Source organism: Prionailurus bengalensis, chromosome A1 (assembly GCF_016509475.1).
Source record: "Prionailurus bengalensis isolate Pbe53 chromosome A1, Fcat_Pben_1.1_paternal_pri, whole genome shotgun sequence".
Taxonomy (NCBI): domain Eukaryota; kingdom Metazoa; phylum Chordata; class Mammalia; order Carnivora; family Felidae; genus Prionailurus; species Prionailurus bengalensis.
In genome coordinates this window covers 107424549-107443701 of record NC_057343.1, presented here as the reverse complement: position 1 = coordinate 107443701, position 19153 = coordinate 107424549, and the positions used below count along the sequence as shown (strand labels likewise).

Below are 19153 nucleotides of genomic sequence, written 5' to 3'. Positions count from 1 at the left end.
AACATGACTCCATGAGTTTCAGATAACAGAATTTAAAACATGATGAAAATTATCAACCTCTTAATCTCTGATCTATCTGAAACACACCATCATGCTTGGCGGCCATCCGAATTGAAGGCTGAGAGAAATCGCATGAAACCAGCTTCCAACATATGCAGCAAATGCTCCTATGATGACTCCTAGTAAGTTTAATCATTGTGGCAGGGGATTAAGTAATGCAATATATAAATTACAAAAATAATTATCACAGCTTAATATTTCTGAAATAAGTACTTTTAATGTATCGTGTACAATTCTGATTAATACGTAAAAGTACATCTCCAATATGTTCGTTAATAATAGAGTGACCACGCAGTTAGTTTGCCTGGGGCATCACCTCATTTTATGCTTGTGTCCAAGCATAATGATTAATTGTGATTCCTTTACCTTTTCAAAGAGTCTTAGTATAAATTATACTTTATACACTTTATCAGTATACGAATGTCACAGGCCTTTTTGTTGCAAAGCTAGACCTGGCCCAATCTGACACCTTTGGGGGTTTTTTTGTGTGTGTTTTTGTTTTTGTTTTTTTTTTTCTTTGCTGGTGCATTTTCCTATATTCTGGGCTGGTTCCACCTGATTTACCTCCTTTGATAGCCAGTTTTCCTCTGCCCTTTTCTTTCCACTCCACAGGCCAACTGTTCAGACGCTTTCCAATTTAGTGTGCTATATGATCATCATTGATGCAACAAGAAAAAAGAAATATAAATGTGGAGAAATTGGGAAGATTGTAGGTTGTAATAAATTGTTGCAAAATTCTCTCAAAACCCTTTTTGTGTTGTTCTTTTTTTTTTCAGTTTATTTATTTTGAGAGAGACAGAGACAATGCAAGTGGGGAAGGGCAGAAAGGGAAGGAGAGAGAAAGGATCCCAAGCTCGCTCTGCACTGCCAGATGCGGTGCTGGAACTCCTGAAGCACAAGATAATGACCTGAGCTGAAACCAAGAGTCAGATGCTGAACCATCTGAGCCACCCAGGCACCCCACTCTTAAAATCCTTTCACTGTTCTACTTTCTCACCAGGTATGGTAAATGAAAATCTCTTTGAATGTCTTGGGGCGCCTGGGTGGCTCAGTTGGTTGAGGGTCCAATTTTGTGATCTCACAGTCCGTGGGTTCGAGCCCCACCTCAGGCTCTGTGCTGACAGCTCAGAGCCTGGAGCCTGCTTTGGATTCTGTGTCTCCCTCTCTCTGCCCCTTCCACACTTGTGCTCTGTCTCTCTCTCTCTCTCAAAAAAAAAAAAAAAAAAAAAAAAAAAAACCCAAACAGAAACAAATAAAACGTTTAAAAAAATCTCTTTGAATGTCTCCCTTCACTTTTATTTCTTAACACACATTTTCTTTTTTCTTACTCTGCTTTCAGAGGGTCATGAACTATTCTTTCATCTGAGAGGGCTTCATTTTCTTCAAGTATATAAATCCACATTCAATATATAATCATATTCATCCTTTATTCTGACAGTGTTAGTTTTCTACTACTACATTACACATTTTTATAAATGTAGTAGCTTCAAATGACACCCATTTACCATTGCAGTTTATAAGTCAGAAGTTTTGAATGGCTTAGCTGGGTTCTCTACTTAGGGTCTCACAAGGCCAAAATCAAGGTGTCATCCAGGCTGTACTTATTTCTAATGTGTGGAAAAATACCAGCTTCCATGTTCTTTAGGTTGTTCTTTAGATACAATTCAGTTCCCTGCCTGTGCTTTAAAAGGGTAAACGGGGGAACCTGGGTAGCTCAGTTCATTGAGCATCAGACTCTTTCTTGGTTTCAGCTCAGGTCATGATCTCACAGCTGGTGGGTTCCAGCCCTGCCTTGGGCTCTGAGCTGACAGCACAGAGCCTGCTTGGGATTCTCCCTCTCTCCTTCTCTCTGCACCTGCCCTGCTCACTCACTGTCAAAATAAATAAATAAATAAATAAACATTAAAAAAAATAAAGGGTGAATGGAGTTAGATCTCCAAGTCTTAAGGTAAACTGAAGGATTGTATTTACATCTGTGAAATCCCTCCACAGCAGTACCTAGGTTAATGTTCAATTAACCAGGGGACAAGAATCTTAGGAGTGTCATCTTTAGGATTCTGTGTGCCACACAGAATCATATTTCACTTGCATTTCTGAGAACATGCCCATTACACGCTGAGCAGCAATTTATAACATAACTCAAACCATGATCAATTCTGGGTATTTCAAACCTGAACCTCATTTACATGCAATTACACACATTTAAGGCAATGCATGTATCTAATATGTTTGATAATTTGTTTCGCAAAAGTAGAAGTCCCATTAGACTGAGTGGGCAAGAGTACCCACTATCATCCTTGAATCTATTAAGGGCTTGGAATGGGACTTTGAATATGGTGAATACCCACACAATATATTTGAATTCGCATGAAGACTTACATTACTATTCCACTTAGAAAGTAAGATTTAAGGGGTGCCTGGGTGGCTCAGTCGGTTAAGCATCTGACTTCTGCTCAGGTCATGATCTTGTGGTCTGGTCCATGAATTTGATCCCCGCATTGGGCTCTGTGCTGACAGCTCAGAGCCTGGAGCCTGCTTTGGATTCTGTGTCTCCCTCTTTCTCTGCCCCTCCCCTGCTCCGCTCGTGGTCTCTCTCTCAAAAATAAACATTTAAAAAAATAATTAAGAAGTAAGATTTAAACAGGAAAAAAAGGTAACTTCATTCTTTGCCTAGTCCAAAGGAATGTACATTTCAAAATCCTGAATATGAAACCAGCATAATTTTTTGGTAGAAGAAATACAGTTCTAATCAAAAGGGTATTAAACTGGAGCGACTAATCTTAGTAATTTTTACCATCTCCAGTCTCTAAAATTCTCTGTGCTTTAGGTGCCATAATGCAAAAGAAAACGGACAACATCTATTTAATGAAAATTAAGCTACCTAAAAGAAACTGGCTTGACCTCTTCTTCTCACCCAATAAAAATGATTACTTCTGCTGAAATGTGGTTTGGAGAATGAACTGGTGTTTGGAAAGGGAAGTGTCTGGAGATTCTCACATGTACAGTGTCAACATAAAAGGGTTATTTAAGTATGTTTTAGTCTCTGAATATGTTTCTTCTTGGCAGTTGCTTTCTAGGTGGTCTGTATGCCTGTTTGACAATTTGCAAGCACATAAAATCAGAATTCTTCAGAAGTGTACAGGAGAATAAACCATCAGTCCAACCTGCTAAAAGATAGGACAAGAAAGTTTATTAACAATACAGAAGCACCTAAGTCGTAGCAACAGAAGACAGGGAGGGGCCAAGCTTACAGAATTGACAGTCTGGTGGGGAAGGAGGCACACTCCCTCTCCCGAACAAGAGTTAGAAAAAGATTCATAGCTAAAAAACTCACATTGACCAACACGTACCGTTGCCAGTTCTAAGTATTTACCAATTTTTTTTATATTTTAGAGTCCTTAGGCAGTTTCATGAAACACAAACACATACCACACTCACACACATTAGCAATGACTGACTTCTCACCAATGATTATCAATCATTCCCACGTTAAGGCAGAATTTCTCCAAGCGTATTCTGCAGAATCCTGGGCTTCTATAGTATCTTTTCTAAGATCTTTTCAAGAGGTGCACAAGGTCAAAAGTGCCAACATTTGCAATGATGGTGCAAAAGCAATGGTAGGTAAAATGGCCTAGCACAAATAAAGGCAGAGGCACCAAACTTCACTGTCAGCCATTTTATTTTTCACTGACACTCCCAACGGGAAAAACGACAATTTCACTTTAAAATGGCCTAGATGAAGCAGTCAAATGTATTAATTTTATGAAACTGAACACCTGAGTATACACATCTTTTAATATTTCATAACAAAAAGGAAGTAGGATAAAGCATTCCTAATGCTGACTAAATTATGTTGTCTCTAGGAACAGGGCTGTGAGATGGCTTGAATTATGAGCCGAACTAACTTTGTTTTTCACTGAACACCATTTTTACTTGAAAGAATGTCTGACAAACCTTGGTTATTCAGACTTGGGAATTTGGCCGACATTTACCCAAAAATGAACAAAATGAAACTGTCACTCCAAGGAAATGAATAGATAGAGGCACACACACACAATGAATATATCACCTAATATGATATATTTAATAGTGTCTATATGTGAATTTACCTATTTACCTATAGGGAAATGACAAAAATTCAAGCTTTTAAGTGAAATTAGAATAACGGACTTTTTAAAAAAGTAGTCTTTATGCCCAGTTTGGGGCTCGAACTCATGACTCCCTGATCTCTTGAGTAGAGTTACATTCTCTACTGACTGAGCTAGCCGGATGCCCCCTACTATTGGAAAACTTATCTGCCAGTGTGAGCTTGGTAGCTTCCCAAAACTTAAATACTTTCCTGATGAGACTGATGCGGATATTGACAAACACGATTTTTTCATGTATATTGCATGGTGAAATGTGCCAACACTCAGAAGATCTGCCTAACCAATGAACTAATATTTTCCAGTTGACCAATGCTAAAAAGCCTAGTCCCCATCCATTTTCCAAGTACCTATCTTTGTGAGGGCAGATTTTCCGGAAACATTTCAACCAAAATAACAAATAGCAACACCTTATAGGCAGAAGCAGATATAAGATCCCTGCTGACTTTGACAAGTCAGATATAAAGAGGCTGACAAAAATACAAAAGCCACGTCTTCTATTTTTTGTTTTGAATAATGTAGTGAAATTTTATAAAAAGTAGGTTCTTTATGCTAACATTTGATGAGTTTATTGCTTAAAATTCTAACATTTGATGAGTGTATTGACTTAAAATATTTCAAGGAATTTCTCAGCTTTCGTTTCTAATATGGTGAGAATTGACAAATATGATTGACATTAAAAAGGCCCTTGGGACCTTCAATAATTCTCAAGAGTATAAATGGATGCTAAGACCAAAAAGTTTAAGAATAACTGGTTTATAGCATATATACAATTTAAATATCTATAAAGAAGCTTCTAAAATTATTTTTTAGAAAACTTGTGGGAATCATCATAACTATTAACACCAATTCTCCAAATCTCTTAAACATTATAGCACATGTGAATGTTGAGAATATGAATTGTGCGACCAAGTGAAGTTGTAGTGTGCGTAAAAATATATGCAACAATACTTTAAAACTCTTTCTGAAGTTCCATTTCTAGCAGCAATATATATGTACTATATATGGTATAGTATATATAGTATTGACTATTGTATATAGTCTATGTATGTATATAGTAATATATATATATACAATATATTATATAGTGTATACTATATATATACTATAGTATATATAAAATAATAATATATATAAATAATAAAATAATAGTATATATAAAAATAATAATCAAATAAAACAAAATCACTCTCATTACTATATATATATACACACTATATGCTATAATATACTATATAGTGTATACTATAGTATATGTATAGTATACTATATATAGTATATATATAGAGTATAGTATATATAGTATAGTATACACTATATAGTATATATATATAGCATATATATATATATATACTATAGTATACACTATATAGTATATTATAGCATATAGTGTGTGTGTATATATATATATATATATATATATAGTAATGAGAGTGATTTTGTTTTATTTTATTATTTTTTAGTGTTTATTTTTGAGACAGAGGGAGACAGAGCACGAGTGGGGGAGGGGCAGAGAGAGAGAGGGAGACACAGAATCTGAAACAGGCTCCAGGCTCTGAGCTGTCAGCACAGAGCCCGATGCGGGGCTCGAACCCACGAACCGTGAGATCATGACCTGAGCCAAAGTCGGACGCTTAACCGATTGAGCCACCCAGGTGCCCCAAGAGTGATTTAAAAAAGTCTGATATTACCAAGTATACTTTTTAAAATCAGAACAAAAATCTACCATTCTTTCTGGAAATCCTAATAAAATCATGTTGCAGCTTCTGGGTCCGATTTCTAGTTTACGTATGATATATATATATTATATATATAATATTTGTTTATATATCTGGGTATTTGCCAAACTCACATCTAAAGGTGTTCAGCTTAAGTCACAACACTGAGACAAAGAGGGACTACTCAAGGTAAGACCTTGGAACTGAAACCTCTTCACAAAGTTATCTCTATATAAAGTGAGAAGGAGGGGATACCACTTTCCTTTCCGTCAACACAGTGAAAAAGTTGGTTAGGAAAACAAGTGCCCCCTGGCAAAAGGCAATGGCATAAAAACTTGTCTACTTTGACCCAGACTCTGTTTTTAAAAAAAGCCTTGCCTGAGAATATTCACAGTTGACATATCTAAATTACATTACCTGCATGGTCTAAGGAATTGGAAATTAACTTAAATAAGCCCAAGAAATTAACTTAAATACTTCTAAGGAATATGTGGAATAAAAATTATACCCCGAGGAAGGTTCCTCTTCTCCAGGCCACCCAGGATTCCCACACATGAAAAATAAAAAATTAAGAAGTAACTCAAATACAAAGTTATATAACCTATGAGTAACAAGGCATCATGAACAAGATTCAACAAAATTAGCAAACAGGTCTAGAACCACAAGAACTTCAGTAACAGAATTATTAGCTTAAGTCAATGTTCAAAAGTACACTTTTAATGATTCAGACCTAAAAGAAGAGAATGAACACATGAAGAAGACTCAATATACTATCAAAAATGCCATAGCAGGCAGAGAAAAAAAAAAAAAGAATGAATTCAAATAGGATGTTTAGAAATAAAAAGAGGTATTGGAATAAAAAAAAAAACCTTGATGTTTAACAGATGAAATTGTTAGAAAATACATGAAGAAAATAGAAAATTGGTATAAACTGAGAAACACAGAAGAAAAAGTTATCTAGAACACAGCACAGAAGGACAAAGATGGATTTGAAAACAGAAGAGAGATAGGGAAATCGGAACCAGAAGTTGCAACATGATTTTATTAGGATTTCCAGAAGGGATGGTAGATTTTTGTTCTGATTTTAAAAGGTACACTTGGTAATATCAGACTTTTTAAAATCACTCTCATTGGCAGAAATCTCCCTGTAATCTGAATGTACATCTCTCTTACTACTAATGATGTTGACATCCTTTCCTTCCTTCCTTCCTTCCTTCCTTCCTTCCTCCCTCCCTCCCTCCCTCCCTCCCTCCCTCCCTCCCTCTCACCCTTGATGTATTCTGTTCTAAAAATGGCTATTAGAGTCTTTGGTCCTTTTTAGCACATCTACAGCTTGTTTATTTCTTACTCACTGATTTAAAGATGTTGTTTTTATATTCTGGATTCTAATACTTTATTGATTATGTGTGTTGCAAATACTATATATACATCACTAAATCCAAGATTCCCATTTCACTTGTGATTTGTCTTATAACCAATAATGTCTCACAATTAAGAATTTATTGCATAGGGTTTTTTTTTTCCCTCTTCAGTGGCACACTATATAATGGTATGTCTTAAAATCAATGACAATAAAGGCACCCTAAAATCCATGAAATGTGGTTATCTTTTGCCTCATAGAAACCTGTTTTTTCTTTTCCATTGTCATTATGATATATTTTGATATACAGTATTTTCAAATTCAAATATAGTTGAATTTATCAAGCATTTCCTTTATAATTAGCATTTGTGTGTCCTTTTAAAAAAAATCTGTCCCTAACTCAAAAATATGAATTTTCTATACTTTCTCTTCTAATTTTTTATAAATTTAAACCATGTGATTCAATTCAACTCTTCTCAATGTGAATAAATGTCTTAACATCATGTGTCTCCTCTCCCAGTGTTCTGTTTTATTTATCAATTTCACAAATGTGTGCCATGGCCTGGTCCTATTTATTATATACTATACTTAATATGTGACGGAGCATACTCCCCTTCCATATTCTTTGTTCACTAGTGTCTTGGCAATTCTTAGGTGTATGCTCCTCTATAACATTTAGAATCAGCCTGTCGAGTTTCCTCCAAAACTCCTTTTACAATTTTAATGGAAATACATCCTATCAATAGGTCAATTTGAGGGAAATGGCATTGGTACCATCTTTAGTCTTTCATACCACGAGTACAGTTCATTTCTTCATTGAGTTGTGCCTTCACGATTGAATTACAAAAATAGCTCAATAATTTTCTCCATATGTCCTATGTATTTTGTTATTAGATACATTCCAAAGAATTTTTTTTCCATATATTTAATAGAATTTTTGAATTAAATGTTTCACTGCCAATTGCTGCCTTATAAAACGTAATTCGTTACTGAATATGCCTTTGATATCTAACCACCTTACTCTCTTGTTAATTTTAATAACATAATTACATATTCCTTGTTTTTTTTTAAATGCAGACAATCATAACGTCCACTTCATTTCAAGGCCTAAAATTTCTAACGCATTGTTGAATAGAAACAGTGATAACAAAATCTTCTCCTTGTTTCTGATTTTAAAAGGAATGCTTCCAATGCTTCACTATTTTTGAAAAGATGTTTGTGTATTTAGTATAAATATCTTTAACTGAGTTAATAAAGTTTCTACTTTGTTCTATTTTCCAACAGTTTTTATCATGAATGTGTTTTGAGTTGTAGGAAAGACATTTTCTTTATCCATTGTGATGATCATATGGTTTTTATCTTTAATTGTATTACATAGTTACATTTTAAGATTTTCTAATGTTAAACTACTTCTGCATTTCTGGAATAAATCTCAAATAAAATAACCCTACTTGGTTATTTAAAAATACATTGTGAGATAGTATCTGCTAATATTTGGTTTAGAATTCATTTCCTTCCTAAGTGAGAAAAGCTTATTGTTTTTCTTTCTTACACTGTCTTCTTTAGGATTTGGTAGGAAACTTATATGGTTTTAATTTACCTTTTTCTATTCTGTAAAATAGTTAGATAATATTGGAATGGTCTGTTCTTTGTAATGTAGTAGAAATCATCTGTAAAATCCTCAAGGCTCAGTATTATCCTGGAAAGATTTTAAAGAACTAATTAGATTTCTTTCACTGTTCATAGATGATAGACTATTTTTTCATCTACTCTGTCAGCTAGAAATGGTATCTATTCATGTTTCTTAGTATAGCCCTAGTTTGTTGCTCTTTGTATATATTTATATATTCTGATGCAAATTTCTTTTTTTTTTTATCTAATCCTAAAATCATTACCAGTTCTTAAAACAGTCTATAAAGATTTGAGAGCACCAAATTTCTGGATTCCTTCTCTATAAGTCATAAGAGGAGGTAATTAGTTATTAGAAAGTGTGTTGTTTTTCTAAGGCTGCCATAATAAATTACCACAAATTTAGTGGCTTAAAACACTCAAATTTATTATCTTACAATTCTCTGTACTAGAAGTTTGGCCCAGAACTCATCGGCTAACATCAAGGTATCACAAGGCTCTCTGTGCACCTTTGCGGAAGCTCCAGGGGAGAATCCATTTCTGTGTTTTTTCCAGATACTAGAAGCTGGTGATATTTCACTGGGGGCCCCATCCCTCCAACTTCAAAAGCAGTAATGATGAGGTGAAACCTTCACATTACATCTCTCTGGGCCTTTCTTCAGTAATCACATCTCCCCTTGACTCACCTCTTCTGCTTGCCTCTTCAGTCTTTAAGGACCCTTGCGATTACTTTGGGCATACCAAGACAGGCCAGGATAATCTCCCTCCTATTTTAAGTTCCTCTTATTTTGGTTGATGGGCAGCCTTAATTCCATCTGCAACCTTCATTTCCCTATGTAATGGAACCCAACATATTCCCAGGTTCCAGGGACTGGGACATGTATGTCTTTGGGGGCCATTATCCTGCTTGCCACAGAAAGTAACAACCTCACTAGCAATGCCAGAGGATAAAGAATTGCCACTCACATCCTAACTGTACATTATATCTCCCAACATTTAAGGATATCACAGACTTTGCCCAACCTCAGATTTAAAAAACTCTAAGTTATACCGACAACACTTTGAAGAGGTCTCAGGTTACAAATTGAATTTCAATTTCAGGAATGCTAAAAGGTGACACACATATGCTTGAGAGTTGATATTTTGTTGATCAAAACCTTTAATAGAATTTTTTTTTCTTCCAGTATCTATATACCTACCTACCAATCTATCACCATCTGCGTGACAAAATCAACAGGAAAAAGTGACTGAGGGGATGGTAAAGCAACTTTTACTTTTTATCCTCTAAACAGCTTTTCAGATATAAGTTTAATAAATAGGTACAACTTATCAAATGAAGCATTTATTTATAAATATCCCACAACACAGATACAGCCCAACACATTTAAGATGTACACATCTTTTGCATCAGCAAATGAGCAAAACATCCGACTGTTTCAAAGTTAAAATGCTGATAAATAAATTCTTTCCAAGTCTATATTTTCCATTTTTAAATATATTCTAATTTATACAATTTTGTTCTATAACTTCATGCAAAGTTCCTTTTCTTTCAGTCTTCTAGTTGCACTGCCCTGTGTTATAGAAACACATCACATCACAGAAGAAAGCTGACTCATTATTCTAAGATCTGAGGCAGAGGCCAGGAGCACCACTTACTAACAGTGGTGCTGGACCAATTTGCAACCCCTCGGCAAGGGAATAAAAGGGTGTGAGAGAAACTAGTGCAGACTGAACGCCAACTAAAAACTAGCTGCCTCTGGGGCACCTGGGTGGCTCAGTTGGTTGAGTGTCCAACTCTTGATTTCAGCTTAGATGATGGGATCCCAGGGTCATGGGGACCAAGCCCCCTGTCAGGCTCTTCAATGAGCATGGAGCCTGCTTGAAATACTCTCTCTTTTTGCCTCTCTCTCTTTCTCTCTCCCTCTGCCCCTCTCCTCCCCTTGCATTCTCTCACTCTCTCGAAAACAAAAAACCAGCTGTCTTTGCAAATGTGACAGTTTCACATTCTTTGAGGTCAACAATATAGCTTCCATTATAAAGGTGAGGAATCCAAACCTTCAATGTGTTAAATAATATGCCCCCATCCCTGTAAGTAATAGAGAGCAGAGGTCTGATTTAAATCTAGGTGCCTGCAAGGCACTTGGGTGGCGCAGTCAGCTAAGCATCTTACTTCGGCTCAGGTCATGATCCCGCAGTTCATGAGTTTGAGCCCGCATCAGGCTCTCTGCCGACGCCTCAGGGCCTGGAGTCTGCTTTGGATTCTGTGTCTCCCTCTCTCTCTGCCCATCCCTGCTCACACTCTGCCTCTCTCTCTCTCAAAAATAAACATTAAATAAAATTTAAATCTTCGTGTCTGATTTCAAAATCCATACTCTATTTTATTTCAGTGTTTCCTTCACCTGTGAAGTAATAATGATAATAAAACTAGAGAATTCAGATTTTGAAGAAATTAAACAAAATAACGTCCACTGAAGTGTTGCTCAACTTACAATGTATAGTGTAAGTCTAACCATTGTTTTTAAAATACAGGTATTTCTCTTCATTTATAACTCAAGTTAATACTATAAATTCAAAGCTTTTAACTGCTGTCTCTTACTATACCTACTGGGAGACTAGGTGAAAATGTCATCTTCAAGTGATCATTCAGGCCCGTATTATCCAAACTAATAGATACAAAATCCATTTTCCTTTCTTCTTCCTCTCTTACAATATTTTCATTCCATAGTACCCAAAGTGAAATGGGCTTCCTTCACATCAGTAATAGATAGAAGAAGCAAGAAGGTATAATTCACTGATCCATAATATTACATACGGAGATTTTTCAGTGTGGGTCAATAAACATTTTATTGATAAGCCCTACTATCTTTTTTTGTTGTTACACTAGAGATAGAGAGCTGTTAAGACAACCTGCAAGCTAAAGATGCTTCTTTAACTCTGGGAACAATTCATAAAGGAGTTTTAATGCACCCTCTTAATAACCATGGAAATCATTAATATTGCCCCATATTTTTCTTTCCTTATAAACGAGTATATGAGTATCAGGGAAAATCTATGTCTTATGCCATAAGCTACAGAAGTAAAAAGCTTAAATTGGCTTAAACAATAAAGAAACTTACTGGCTCACACATTTGGAAGCCCAGAGGTTAGACTGGGCCCTAGGTTGAACGATTCAGTGATTCAACAATGTCATCAAGGAGGCCCCAAGAATCTAGGTACTCAGGAATACAGAGAGATCTCAGGAAGGGTATTGGACCTTCCACATCCTATGTATTTAGAACCAGTTTCTACCACGCTCTTAATGGACAGGTTGAATACCAAGGGGGACTGATTACACCACTTCCCTGATGAATCATACACATTTAGTCCAAACACATCAAGATACTTCCTTATTCAAATATGCTTTAAACCAGAAAATAAGTTTCATAGATAATATGTATCATGAATATGCATGATATTTTCAACTAGCAGATTTACCAAGATGCAAAACAGTCATAATAAAAAAGAAATTGCTTTCGGGCACCTGAGTGGCTCAGTTGATTAAGCACTGGACTCTTGATTTGGGCTCAGGTCATGATCTCACGGTTCATGAGATTGAGCCCTGTGTCGGGTTTTGGGCTGACAGTGTGGAGCCTACTTGGGATTCCCTCTCTCTCTCTCTCTCTCTCTCTCTCTCTCTCTCTTTCTCTCTCTCTGCGTCCCTCTTTGTCCCCTCTCAAAATAAATAAATATTCAAAAAAAAAAAACAAGAAAGAAATTGCTTTGCCTCATGTTAGCATGGCTTCCTTAGTCTGTGTGCAAGTTATAAAGAGGCGGATAGCATGTATAATTATGGGAGATACTGCCCAGCTCTCAGGTGCTTGAATGAGGCCACAAGTTGATCTGCTACATTAAAGAAGGCTTAGGGGCAATATAGTTGTGCAAGTAGAGGTAAAGGTAATTATCTTGATACAGGCTTCGCTGTAATCAAAATCTTCTGTGGTTAGGTTGATTAAAACTATGCATCCAGATACAATTTCTGGAGATTCAAACAAGAGGAGAAGAAAACTGCAGGAAGCAGGAAAATCGTCTCTAAATCATTCAGCTTTTCCTTAGGTGTCTAGCTCTTTTTTATGCTATGGCCTCTTCTATGACAAATAATTTTTTGATTCCATCATTATCTGCCTAACACTATTACGACTATTTTCCACTTACTGTCGCAGATTTAATCATGCGAGGTTGATGAGAACTTATGACGAGTACTTAATGATGGAACTACTTAAACATCATTTTTTAAAATACACGATCCCCTTTATTCTTTTTTCCCTTTTTAAATTGTTCATCTTACAAAGAACATATGACATGTCAAAGATAGTTAAGTTAAATTATGTCCTACTCTACAGAAATAAAGCCCACATTCTATGTCAAAACCAGATTGGACTCTTAACCATACCTTACCAATAATGTCTTATTATATACAGCTACATGACTTAAAACTAATATATATAGCTATATATTTATATATAGTTTTACATAAGGATAAGTAAATTATGTAGATGCATTTATATTACCATACCCATAGCCATTCTCTCAAAATTAAGAACTGTGGTTTCATGGATTCTATTGGCTGTGTAGTTATGTTTTAGGAATTTTAGATGTCAAGGACAAAATATAAAAAATTTACTACTCTCAGTACAGAAAATCCTCATTAGTTGGGCAAATGAGATGGGGTTTCCCTGATACAGTCTGCAAAGAACTTCAAGCATTTATAACTCAAAAAAGATCCACTAGCCTGAAAAAGGTCAATCATATTGACATTAATATATTTTGCCTTGATATAGCAGTAATAATAGAATTTTACTGAATTCTATTCATGTATACATCTTTGTGAAAATAAGAAAAAAGAACTCATGTTATTCTTGAAGCATTGTTTAAAATGTTTCTGCAATATATGGTGTATATATGTCTTTAAGCTGTTTCGTTAATAACTGAAGTGTTGACAAATGATTAAACACAAAGGTTGGAAATACATACCTGTGACATTCTAAAAACACTCCATTAAAACCAACACTCTCAAACAATTTCCTATACTGAGACAAATGATGTGTTAAAGGTCCCCAGAATGCCTCAAAAGTATAAAATTTTTTACATACACTTACCAACTGTATCACATGGTTCATCTTTGTGAACACAGAAATCTTTCCTAGAAAGGAAATAGAAAATGGAAGTAAAATTAGCTTTTCCACAATCGACAGATTATGTGACTCATTTTTAATAATTACATGAACAAATAAACACACATTTTATCTCCAAGAATTTACTAGAACTAAGATTAACTAATTTTAATTCTAACATGAGAATTCTTAAATTTTAATGATGCATTTTTACCTCATATAATCCTGAAATATGCTATCCTATTTCATAAAAAATATCTCAAAAATAAAATTCTATCTTGTTTTGAATTTTACAGGATTTAACTTTTTTATTATAAAAATGTATATGTGATATTGGGACATGGCTGTCCCTCTCTCTCGCAAAAATAAATAAACATTAAAAAAATTTTTAAGGCGTGAGGAAATTAATATTTTTACACAGGTAAGATCTAACCATGAGTAATAGTCTATAATTTGCTATTTGACCACTGTATCTCAAAGAGCATTCCATAAATTATGAGCTTTAGATGCAAAGCGTATGAAAGCACAATTTTATCTACCTTTTACTAGCTATGTGACCTTAGGCAATTTACTGAACCTTCTTGCGCCTCTGTCATCTCATCTAAAAAAGGGGGAGGTATGGGGCGCCTGGGTGGCGCAGTCGGTTAAGCGTCCGACTTCAGCCAGGTCATGATCTCGCGGTCCGTGAGTTCGAGCCCCACGTCGGGCTCTGGGCTGATGGCTCAGAGCCTGGAGCCTGTTTCCGATTCTATGTCTCCCTCTCTCTCTGCCCCTCCCCCGTTCATCCTCTGTCTCTCTCTGTCCCAAAAATAAATAAATGTTGAAAAAAAAATTTAAAAAGGGGGAGGTAATAATGATAGCTATCTACCATGTAGGTTTGTAGTACAGGATAGATGATTTAACACATAAAAACATTTTTTTTTAATGTTTATTTATTTGAGAGAGAGAGAGAGAGAGAGAGCATATCAGCAGGAAAGGGGCAGACAGAGAGGGAGACAAAAAATCTGAAGCAGGCTCCAGGCTCTGAGGTCCAAGCTGTCAGCCCAGAGCCCAAGGCAGGGCTCAAACCCATGAACTTGAACTTAAGCCAGATGCTTAACCGACTGAACCATCCAGGCACCCCAACATATATAAGACATTTAAAAGTGAGTTCAGTGAATGGGCTGGATGAGTTAACACACAGAAAACCTTGAAAACAATGCCAATCACCTAGTAAGCTCTCAAAACTTAGTTGTTGACATCTTTGTTGTCTTTTGTTGTTCTTGGTATTTCTGTACTATAAGCAATCTACTGATGAGTGTTTAGTTTCTATAGAATTTTTACTATTACAAACAATATAATAATTAGTCTTTGTGTGTATGGAAGGGAGAAATGTTTTTTTAATTCCTCTGTCATAGCCATCTGAATGCCATCTCTAAATGAAAAATGATTTATAAAAATTAAGTGCAACGCTCCTATCAATTTCACCGACACCTACATTGAAACGATAATGGTTAGTTTTCAATTCACATTTTGCTCAGCCCACCAGCAGCATCTGTAACTTAATATTTATGTGTAGTTTTGTAAAGGTACCATGCATATTTAAAATGTAAAGAAATAAGGGGTGCCTGGGTGGCTCAGTCAGTCAAGGGTCCTACTCTTGATTTCAGCTCAGGTCATGATCTCACACCTCTTGAGTTTGAGCCCCATGACGGACTCTGAGCTAGCAATGTGGACCCTGCTCGGGATTCATTCTTCCTTCCTTCCTTCCTTCCTTCCTTCCTTCCTTCCTTCCTTCCTTTCTTCCTTTCTTTCTTTCTTCCTTCCTTTCTTCCTTCCTTCCTTTTCTTCCTTCCTTCCTTCCTTCCTTCCTTCCTTCCTTTCTTTCCTTTCTTCCTTTCTTCCTTCCTTTCTTCCTTCCTTCCTTTTCTTTCTTTCTTCCTTCCTTTCTTTCCTTCCTTCCTTTCTTTCTTCCTTCCTTCCTTCCTTCCTTCCTTTCTTTCTTCCTTTCTTCCTTCCTTTCTTTCTTCCTTCCTTCCTTCCTTTCTTCCTTCCTTTCTTCCTTTCCTCCTTCCTTCCTTCCTTTCTTTCTTCCTTCCTTCCTTTCTTCCTTTCTTTCTTTCTTTCTTTCTTTCTCTTTCTTTCTTTCTTTCTTTCTTTCTTTCTTTCTTTCTTTCTTTCCTTCCTTCCTTCCTTCCTTCCTTCCTTCCTTCTTTCCTTCCTTCCTTTCTTTCCTTCTTTCTTTCTTTTCTTTCTCTCTTTCTCTCTTTCTCTCTCTCTCTCCACCCCTCTCCTGCTATCTCTCTCTCTCTCTCTTTCTCTTAAAGTAAATAAATAAACATTAAAAAATAAAATGTAAAGAAATAAACAAAAAAAATTCTTAAATACAGAGAACTGGTGGTTTAAAGAGGGGAAGTGGGTGGGAGACGAAATAGGTGAAAGGGAGTAAGAGTGCATGTATCATGATGAGCACTGAGTAAGGTATAGGATTGTTGAATCACTAACTTGTACACCTGAAACTAATATAACAATGTGTGTTAACTATCCTGGAATCAAAACTTGAAAAAAATGTTTATTCTCAAATTGTCTGGGGACAAGCTATACATGCCCATTAGATCTAGCTAACAAATTCTGATACATAATGGCTTAAGAGGGGAGCCTGGGTGGCTCAATCAGTTAAGCACCCAACTTCGGCACAGGTCATGATCTCGTGGTCCATGAGTTCGAGCTCTGTGTCCAGCTCTGTGCTGAGAGCTCAGAGCCTGGAGCCTGCTTCGGGTTCTGTGTCTCCCTCTCTTTCTGCCCCACCTCCACTTGCACTCAAAAATGAACATTAAAGAAATAGAATAAAATAAAATGGCTTAAGAAAATGAGAAATTCTGAATTTATTTTTAAATTTGTTCATGAAAAAGAGATGTTAAAATTCCACTGTGGTTATAAATTTCCTTGTGATTCTAATTTTTGCCTTACAATGAAACTAAGTTATCTCTGAACTTTTATAACTTATTTTGATTTAGTTTTTATTATTGAATGGAATTGTAAATGGAATGGAATGGAATTGAATGGAAATCGTACTTATCCTAATATTTTCCCTGTTAAAGTCTATTTTGTCTGATATTAACAAAAATTAATATATTAGTAATACATTAATATTTGCCTGGTATATCTTTTTTCTTTACTTTCAGCTTTCATTTTCTCTAAGTCTCTTATAAACAGCATATGGTTAAAATTATAAAACATGTTTATATAATCTATTTATTTTTTTATTTTTTTTTAACGTTTATTTATTTTTGAGACAGAGAGAGAGCATGAACAGGGGAGGGTCAGAGAAGGAGGGAGACACAGAATCTGAAACAGGCTCCAGGCTCTGAGCTGTCAGCACAGAGCCCGATGCGGGGCTCGAACCCACGGACTGCGAGATCATGACCTGAGCTGAAGTTGGACACTTAACCGACTGAGCCACCCAGGCGCCCCTATATAATCTCTTTATAAGTGAATTTAATACTTTACTATGGATGTATTTGGATTTTTCTCTTATTTGTGAATTCTATGTCCCAAGTTATATCTCTTTTCTCTTGTTTTTCTTTCTTCCTATCTAGTTTTATTTTCCTATATCTTCTGTCTGCCATTGCTTGAAAAGTAACATTAGGTTATGTTCAATATATGGTTACTTTTACTTTTAAAATACATTGTATTAGTTCCCTATTGCTGTTGTAACAAATTCCACAAATATAGTGATTTAAAATAAATGTATTATTTTACAGTTTCAAAGTCCAAAGTCTAGAGTTCACTGGGCTAAAATAAAAGTAGAGGCAAGGGGCGCCTGGGTGGCGCAGTCGGTTAAGCGTCCGACTTCAGCCAAGTCACGATCTCGCAGTCTGTGAGTTCGAGCCCCGCGTCAGGCTCTGGGCTGATGGCTCAGAGCCTGGAGCCTGTTTCCGATTCTGTGTCTCCCTCTCTCTCTGCTCCTCCCCCGTTCATGCTCTGTCTCTCTCTGTCCCAAAAATAAATAAACGTTGAAAAAAAAAAAAGTAGAGGCAATACTGTGTTCCTTCTGGAATCCCTAGGTGAGATTATGTTTCCTTGCCTTTTCTAGCTTCTACAGACTGCCTGTATTTCTTGACTCACAATTCCCTTCTCTCTTCAAATCTGGCAATGGCATCACTTCATCACTACCATCCTAACATCTCTTTCTCTGACTCTCTTGCCTCCCTCTTTCCCTATAACTTGTGATTGCCCTAGGCTCCCCTAGATAATCCAGGATAATCTCCCAATCTCAAAATCCTTAACACAATCACATCTGCAAAGTCCTGCTGCCATATAAGATAACATAGTCACACGGTCTGTGGATTAGAACACAGACATTATTCTATGTGCCACATTCAATTGAAATTTCTACAGTTAAAAATTATCTTCAGTGTCCTCCTGAAAAAAGGACATCATAATGCTTTTAATTCAACTGTTCCCTTCAATCTTTCATATTATTTTTATCTGATATTATAATTCTATCTCAATTTTTAAAATCACAAGTTAGATCGGCTATACCATTAATGCTTATTTAGATTTGCCCCTGTATTTATCAGTTTATTTTCTCAAGAATATCTTGTATCATTACTTTCTAGAGAGCTTGTTATTCTGCAAGTACATTGTTCAGTATCACCTTCGGTGAGGATCTATGAATAATAAACTGTTCCAGACTTTGTTTCCTGTGTATTTATTCATAATGGAACAGTGTCTAAGTGCAGAATTTTAAGTTAACTTTACAGAATTCAGCACATGAAAAATATTATTTCATTTATTTCTAGTATTCATAAATACAGAATAGAAGTCGGCATGCATTTGGTTTCTGGTTAAATTTTATTGGGATATGATTGGCATATAACATGGTTTTTGGTTAATTTTAGGATTTCTTTATGTCTTTGTAGATGTGCAGTCTCACCTAGATGTTTCAAGGTACTGATTTTGATTTTATTTATCTTCTTTGGTCCTTGGTGTTTTCCAATTTGAAGATCCTATGACACATAAAAATTCTTAGCATTATCTATGTAGGTATTCCTCTCACATTCTCTCTATTATGCTAGAATACCTTTAGGTCTTTAAATGTATTTTTGT

At 35.8% G+C, this 19153-nt stretch overlaps 1 protein-coding gene across 1 annotated transcript in view; it reads right to left on the bottom strand.

Annotated features, from left to right (window-relative positions):
• ADAMTS19 (ADAM metallopeptidase with thrombospondin type 1 motif 19) overlaps nucleotides 1-19153 on the bottom strand; it is a 241334-nt gene that overhangs the window by 151969 nt on the left and 70212 nt on the right. The window contains exon 7 of the mRNA XM_043586926.1: nucleotides 14048-14091. Within this exon, the coding sequence (XP_043442861.1) occupies nucleotides 14048-14091 (44 nt within the window). The remainder of the gene's footprint in view (nucleotides 1-14047; nucleotides 14092-19153) is intronic.